The 8328-nt window shown below is 33.6% G+C and overlaps 1 protein-coding gene across 2 annotated transcripts in view; it reads left to right on the forward strand.

Annotated features, from left to right (window-relative positions):
• LOC126840943 (G1/S-specific cyclin-E1) overlaps nt 1–7800 on the forward strand; it is a 29379-nt gene extending 21579 nt beyond the window's left edge. The window contains exons 1-7 of one of the 2 annotated variants that reach the window (XM_050576983.1): nt 1893–2285; nt 4896–4983; nt 5224–5564; nt 5641–5838; nt 5925–6637; nt 6774–6937; nt 7027–7800. In XM_050576983.1, coding sequence (XP_050432940.1) covers nt 4930–4983; nt 5224–5564; nt 5641–5838; nt 5925–6637; nt 6774–6937; nt 7027–7176 — 1620 coding nt within the window. In that variant the 5' untranslated portion in view covers nt 1893–2285; nt 4896–4929 and the 3' untranslated portion in view covers nt 7177–7800. Of the gene's footprint in view, nt 1–1892; nt 2286–4895; nt 4984–5223; nt 5565–5640; nt 5839–5924; nt 6638–6773; nt 6938–7026 lie in introns of those variants that run through there. The other variant, XM_050576982.1, reaches the window with a different exon arrangement.
• The last annotated feature ends 528 nt before the right edge of the window (nt 7801–8328 follow it).

Here is an 8328-nt window from a genome sequence, read left to right on the forward strand (position 1 = left end):
TGAGGATTTATTTTTCATAATTTGTATTATACAACGGAACACTTAAATCACAGTGTCGGACGACCCAGTTGGGGTTTTATAGATCAGCTAACGATCTACACAGATTTTTTTTTTGTTAACAGTTACTCATGGCTCCTGTTTAACCGGGTGAAAAATGTAGAATTTTTGTAAAAATAATCCAATTTTTAGTAAACGTGACATTCGTATTGGTCCAAAAGTTGTCAATTTTTCGACTCATCAATTTTTATCGTATTATTATTTTATAGATTATTCAACATTATTATCGTTAATATTGTTTGATTTTATTTGAAGTTTTTTCTGTACATTGTATATGAGACCTTTACTTTATAGTTTATCGAATCAATTGGGGTTCTCTCAGATAATATAAAAAAATTATTCCACCGTTCGATTTCTATAGAATAGTAACCCTTGTTTGTTGTGTGAAGAGATTAATATATAAGTCGTAGTACAAGTCGTTATTTTTGTGTGATGGTATGCTGATATATATTGTGTGATGGTATATTGTTCTAGGAAACAGTCTATTTAATAAAACGTACCAATAAATGTAAAAGTAGCGTTTTAAAACGATCGGTTTTGCATCAAACCCCGGTCGGTGTATGTTCAAACTGTCAAGGAACTTATTCCGAGTTAGGTTTAGGTTAGTTTTTTTTTATTAATTTATGAACGAAAACATACTTTTTATAGTTGCAACAGCTGTGGTACTTTTGTTCATTATACAATTTTTAAATTCTACCAACGTATAGACTTCAAAATTCACATATTTTATACTTTTTATATTATCTTTTAAAACATTTAAAGAGTATTTGGTTTTTTTTAATGTTGAAAACCAGTTTCAAATAAATAATTGTATTATTTCCGCTTAAAAGTAAAGGGTCTGTTACCCTTACATCATCAAATAAAAAAACAATTTTTAAATAAATAAAAAGCAAATCGTTGAAAATGTAAAAATGTAAAAATTAGGTTTTTAGAGGGAATGCAACGCTGTAATTTATTTGTGATAACCATTTTCTTCCATGATAGCTGATACTATTTGCAATAAAGTAATATTACGCGTTGATTGAGTAGAACATTAATAACTTTCTATAAATAATACTTTATAAAATAAATAAAATGTTAGTCATTCAAAAAAATACAAGCTTTAAAATGAAAAATCGAGATTTGTAATGTTGAACTTGGAGTAGATTTGTTGATATTATAAGTACTAAGAAATACGGAAGGTTTCAGCTTCCTAGCCCCTTCCCCTCTGTATCCAAGTATAACTGGTACATTAATAATAATTATAAATATATTCGTTTAATTGCAAAGCGTAGGTATATTGAATTAAGTATTAATCGTTAAGTATGTGTACACATGTCAAACTTCACTTAATTTTTCGCGAGCCAGCCTAGCTAGTCGTACCGTAGTTGTTTTAGAGGAGCCAGTCGGCGGACGCTGGTTCTAATGCGATAACAAAATCGAAGACGTTTAATGAAAAATATTTGTCAATGAATTAATTCTTAAGAAGAAGAAGGAAGTCGGAACGCGGCGGTGCGCATGTCGTTTGTTATCTTATCTCGGCGTTTGTTTTGGCGGCAAACGGGCGGCCACGACGGCGTCCGGACGCGCGCCGCCGCGGGATTGTTGTTGTGTGTTTACGCGGGGAATCTGCCTCCGAGGCAGACGGCGGCGCCAGACGATCAGCTGTTGGTCGCGCGCGATCAGCTGATCGTTATTGTCAACAAAGCGCCCGCGCCCGCGCAAAGGCGGCCAGCATTCCATCGGCGTTCACGGCCCCCCCCCCTCCACCCGCCGCCCGGCCACTCCGCCCCGCCAAACCGGTTCCGTCTGCCGCTCGGCGGCCCCCGTTCGGGATCATTGTCTCTTGGCCGACGCCTCAAGCCAGCAGTCGCTCGTTTACCGTGAACCCAGCAGCGCTCTTCCGCGGTCATCCACACACGGCACGTACACAAACATTTCAAACGCGACCGTTGTCAGCAGCCGGCGGACCGACAGTTGATGACCAAACTCCTCTACACAGTTGTCGTTTCGTCAACCGCGCAGACTAGCTTTATAAACTATAAAAACAATTAAATACAATATTATAAATTATATTAATCGTGCGCTGAACGTTCGGAAAGTGTGCCGATATTCGTGTACCTACGGCAATAATAAAGTGTGTGTGCGGCGGCGTGCGTTCAGTATATATATTTATACTCGGAACTCGCGCTTTTTCGTCGTCCCTCGACCGAGGGGGACTCGACGTCGCATCCACCTATTTACACGCAGTAAGTTTTTTACATTGAATCTATTTTTTAAACGTGTTTATGGAAAATTAAATAAAAACATTCGCCACGAAACCGGCCGTCGCCAGCCGGCTTGGCGCGTTGACGGGTTTTCGATGTTTCTGGCTCGCGCGTAGTTTTCAGACGATGTCAAAAACAATGATGACCAAACCTACGAATTTTGTTTTTGTTTTTGAGTATGGAAAATTTGTGGTAGTGTAGCTTTTTTTTGTTGAAAATTACCTCAGCGCTAGTGTACACGGTAGAGACAATGGGGAGTTAGACGCTTTTGGCGCCCGTTTTCCGGCGGCGTCCACGCACTCAAAAGCCCGCCTAATGTTGTTTTCCTTACACGAGGCAATTTATACTTTTTTGTTTCACTGCCATTTGCATAATACATTATTTTTTTTTACTTTGGAAATTCTATAAACTTAACGCCGACATGGTAATATTATACACACTCCCACATTGTGCGCGGTACTATGTGGACTGGAGTCGTTAAAATAATTGCTATTAATCGGCATTGGATTTAATTTTATTTAAACGATCGTGGTTTTTGTACTCGCATTCCTGTTAACCTAATAACAATATTAACAGCGATTTACCGTGTACTTCCTATGCCTAAATAATTATCCGACCGGTTAAATATTATTATATTATAATATTTTGATGTAATAATAACTTACAGCGACATTCATTTTCTCGGAATATAAATATTGGCAACTTTGTAGTTTTTTTTTGTAACAGCAATCTTTGAAATTGTACTAGAGGTTCTAAATAATTAATTTTGCTAATATTTAGTTTTTACAACAAACATTTTTCGTTATTGCACATAAAAAAAATGTAAATGAAGCTTTTGCTTAAACTTCAAAAGTAAGTCCGACTGACAAGATCTGACTTCACCATCGTCATCAGTGTAAAGACGTGTTGGTAAATTTATGCCAATTTATTTTGTTTTTAGTGTGATTATTTATAAAACCTAAAATTAGATATTTGTCAAGAACCAAGGTCGGCCCGGTGACTAAATGCCCTTGGATTCTATAACTCTAAAGGGCTCAAAAAAAAAAAATCATGTGTTGGCGTTCGCGGCTCTAGCCAGGCCAACTATGTCAAGAACAATCTGTCGGAGTTTAAGTAGATTATTTTCAAATAAAATAGAAATATCATATTATACTGCATTTTAGCGTTTGCAAGAATCAATAGTTATGTATTCCAATTAGTTACTGAGAAAATATAAGAAACTTACCTTAAGTGTACTGCTGTGTATTTTACTTCGATATGGCATGATACATATAATAATGGGAAATAAAGAACATTTCAGTTTTTAATGTAGCGAAGTAAATTTAGCGGTGTATTAGAGCTGCAGTACCTTTCACTCCTTACTCAATGCAGTATCAATATTAAAACTTACCAATTAAATCTCTTGTCTTTCACTTATAAATATGTATGTAAATATATGAAATCAACAAACAATGTGCACGAATATGTCTACAATTTTAGAATTATGAACACTTCACAATATTTCTCCTTACGCTACGACTACATTATATTTATGTTTATCACAATACAATACCTTTAATTATTTATCCAACATAATAGGACATTGTTCCTCATTATTTATTTAATTTTAAACCTATTAAATAACACATATTTTGAATACCTCCAAAACAATTTTTGAAAAATAATATGAGGCGCCTACAACATAAGGGGTATAAGTGATATTTTATTGATTTCTAGAAAATCAATTTCAAAGTTTACATCCATAAGGCGCTTTGGTTTGGAGGTTACGTGATTTGCTACCAGATCACAGCAAATGATGAAGAATTCACTTGTATATCTTTTACCACCAAATAAAATGGACAATTTGTAGTTATAAAAATAAAAATATACATATGGCGTATGTGGCTATAGCTAACTTTATGCCAGTTTGGTCGCCGGGGTGCATGGCATTTCAGCCATGCATCTGGGGTTGATAGTATGGCTCTATTTTATATGAGTAATTTGTAGTTAAGCTACTTAGCTAGGATTTTGTAAAAATGTCACTTATACCCCTTGTGATTTAGGCGCCTCATATAGTATCTCTTTAACACAGCCGCTGATTTTTTTTTCAAATTTTTTGGTTTTGCAAAATGTTACTTGGTATCTTTCAGAGATTACATCTCCAAACAACAAGAATATCTATTGAGTGATTTACAACTTACAATATAACTGTACATAAATTGTTATTAGCTACTTAATATTTACTTCTTTTAAGCTTTGTTTTAATATACATTTTAAGAGATGTTTAAAATTTAAAAAGGAAATTCAGAAAAACTACCTATATCGCAGTTTGCAAAAAAAAAAATTTTAATTTTATTATCATTTTTTTGGCTTGAAACTTAAGGTCTTATATTTTTGTCATTGATGTCATATTTGATTATAAAATGTTGTCTCAATATTTTACCAATATTGTAAATATTATCATTATTTGTAAGACGTTGAAATTTCTGGCTATGAAAATAATGTATATATAACTACAAGTTACTTTAACGATTGTTAAATTTGCTTGGTGTAATACAAATAACTTTGTAATATTCTAATAATGTATAATTAACTAATTATTTTGTTTTCCAGATTTTGACTTGTCATATTAACACTAATAACTACAATGAATGACGCCAGTTCATCCAATAATGATGGTGCTTTAAAAAGAAAGAGACATGTAAGAGATCAAATAATTATTACATTTTGAATATTAAGTTGATAGTTAGCATGCTTTTTAATAAAACACTTAGTAGTTATTAAAATAACAAATAACATTTATGATTAGTATAGTAATTATGTTGTTAAAATAACATAATTACAACATTCTTAAAAAATTAAGAAGTATAATATATAATATTTAACCTGAAGTTTGATAGTTAAACAATATTAATAGTTTGAATGATTATTCCATTTTTAGAACTCTGAAGGTTACCTCCAGAATGTCGGAATGTCTAGCAAGAGAATGAAATTGGAACACAGTCCAATTGAACTACCTAATATTCTGTCAAGATCCAAATTGCACAGTGCATCCCAACCGTTGCCGACAGAAAGTGTAGAATATCAGTCTCTCGCCAATTTACGCAACTCCAGAGTGAGAGCCGACTCAGACTCGTATCAGTTGGGCATCAATTCTGAAAACAACAATGATACATTCCAACATCTCATCGGTAACAATAACGGAAGTGTAGAGCGACGTCCTCTGTCTGAGCTAAAAGTGCTATCCCCCGATTCCAATTCATCGCATCATTCCGATGATAGGTAAATTACATAGGAAATTAACCATTGTTTCAAGAACTTATTGATGATTATTATGATTTTTTTTAAATATTTATAGGTCTGAATCAGACGTCAGCAGCCCTGCTCTCAGCGAACCTACTCCATTGTTGTCCGACAACGAGCTCAGCCCCGACTGTATCAACAGTTCTGAACCAAAGAAAAATATCGAAAATGATCCACCAGCTTATGTACCCACTCCACGTTACTCGACGATCCAAGAAAACTACGGTAGCAACATGATCAATACTTGGAGCAAGTAAGTTTAAAGGCGATATTATAACTGGCTTTTAGTAATTCTGCCAAAAAATTGGAAAACTTACATATAATTTTTATTGTTATTAGATTCCGAGACTTGGCTATTAACCACAAACCGGTAGCTCTGAACGATAGGCCTTGTCCTTTGCCGGAGATTCCGTGGGGAAAGCGCGCTTCCTATTGGCAGATGCTCTGCGATCGGGATGCCGCAACGCTAACATACAGAAATGTCGATTTCCCCGAATATCAAAACTTTATTATGCCACGAATGAGGGCTATCCTTCTGGACTGGTTAATAGAGGTGTCGTCTGTGTACAAGCTTCATAGAGAGACCTATTATCTGGCCATGGACTACTTGGATAGATACCTTTCCAATAGTGATGCAATCCCAAAGCAAAAGCTGCAACTCATCGGAATCACTTGTTTATTCATGGCCGCCAAAATGGAAGAGATATATCCACCCAAAGTAGCCGAATTCGCATATGTTACCGACGGCGCATGCACTGATGCCGATCTCCTGGATATGGAGAAAATCCTATTGATGAACTTGCGTTTCCGCCTGACGCCGGTTTCCATCAACTACTGGGTGGAACTGATGTTGCAGTTTATTTGTGTCGACGACAGCACATCCGAGGATAGTCTGATATTACCTCAATTTCCGCAAAATTTATTCAATCAAGTGGCCCACCTTTTGGACTTGGCCACTTTAGATTCGAACAGCTTACGTTACTCGTACAGTGAACTAGCAGCGTCAGCACTCACCATCGTTCTCAACAAAAAAATCGCCCTGACCATTTCCGGTGAGTTATTATTTTTGTTTGCTTACAGTTGTAGACACGTAGGAATACACACGGTGTATACTCATACGACTATGTCACCGGACTTTATTAATTAATTTTGCGGCTTGCTAATTTAATTTGTTTTAAATATCTACAGGTCTTTCTGAAGGAAATGTTAGCAATTGTGTCGATTGGATGTCAGTATATTGGAGTGTAATTCTCGAAGAATACCAATACGAAGAGATCGACTTTGAAGGAGACTCTGAACAAGTCGACGGCACTCACGTCAAACAACAACACTTAGTCAGTATGGATATGTATGTAAGTACACAAACACTCACACTACACGTTTATCAGATTGTTGTCAAAATGTATGACAGTAAAATTAATATGTTATTGTTTGGTTTTAGGATTTGGCCCAAAGCAGGTTTGAGCTAATTCAACTATCGAGGGTTAATAAAGGTCCAGTTACTCCTTCTAACCTACTCACGCCACCTTGGAGTGGCAAAAAAAAACCTTTGGCCGCGGAAGACTGTAAGCCTTCATGTAGCTATAAGTAACCAGTGAGATTTTTTTTATTAAAATTAAAATGTATATCCCTTACAATAAGTAGGTATTGAATTCAGTTTTAATTTCCAAGTGTTAGCACAGACAATTATGAAATATTATCACAAAGTCGTCTTGATGACATTTGTTTTCGATTATAATGTGCAATATTAATATTCTTTTTAAAATTTTTAACAACAATTTACTAAATTTACTTAATGTTCATAAAAAGTCATGAAGAGAGTTGTGTAAACATATTGTAGATAATTGATGACATTTTTATTTTAATGATCTCTCTAGTGAAAAATGAAAATTAAAAAAAAAATCAATTACATTGATTTAATATATAGTGTTTTTTTTTAATAGAAAATAATTTAATAAAAAAACATTACTGTTAACTATTCAACCGTATAACCAAATTTGTTTATTTTAATAATCAACACGGTAGTCAAAAAATGTTTAATTAACATCAATCTTTTTTCTGTACATTTATTTTTTTCATACTAAAGCCAAAAATAGTTTTTATATTTTTTAAAAGAACTGAACTTTTTTCGTTAACGCCATTATTTCTTCAAATTAACGTAACTTTCCTTTATTGACTTATTGAATAAACATTATACTTTTGTATTCTAGTCTTATTTAGCTGATAATGATATATATATATATATATAAATATATATATTTTTTTGTATAGACTTTTAGCATGTTTTATTATTACTTTTTTTAAATTTATATATGTATATTTCTATATATATATATATATATATATATATAGGAAAACTTTAATTTATTTACTTATGTTACGTACGCGTACGGTGTATGTGCCTGTAATACTTATTTATGCGCTTGTTGTATATGTGAATTTGTATATGTCATTCAATATAAAGGCTTTTATTTTTGTTTTTAAAAAAACCAGTTTCTATATTATAGCGTAATATCTCAATGATTACATTTGAATAAAAAAAAGTTGTATAACAATGATCTCCATTGAACATTGAATTAGTATTAGTTGTATTGTAGAAAATGTTTTAAAAGCAATTTCCAAATGTTACTATAGTGTAAAACAAATTTTTAATGAGTTTGTGAGTTTCATAAATCCAATGTGTAATTTTTTCATAAATTAGTTTCAATCCGATGACTTTTAACTAGATGATAATAGTGAGGAC

Source organism: Adelges cooleyi, unplaced genomic scaffold (assembly GCF_023614345.1).
Source record: "Adelges cooleyi isolate 19-005CV unplaced genomic scaffold, UGA_ACOO_1.1 ACOO_flye_CR_arks_rails_tigmint_CR_PRNA_376, whole genome shotgun sequence".
Taxonomy (NCBI): domain Eukaryota; kingdom Metazoa; phylum Arthropoda; class Insecta; order Hemiptera; family Adelgidae; genus Adelges; species Adelges cooleyi.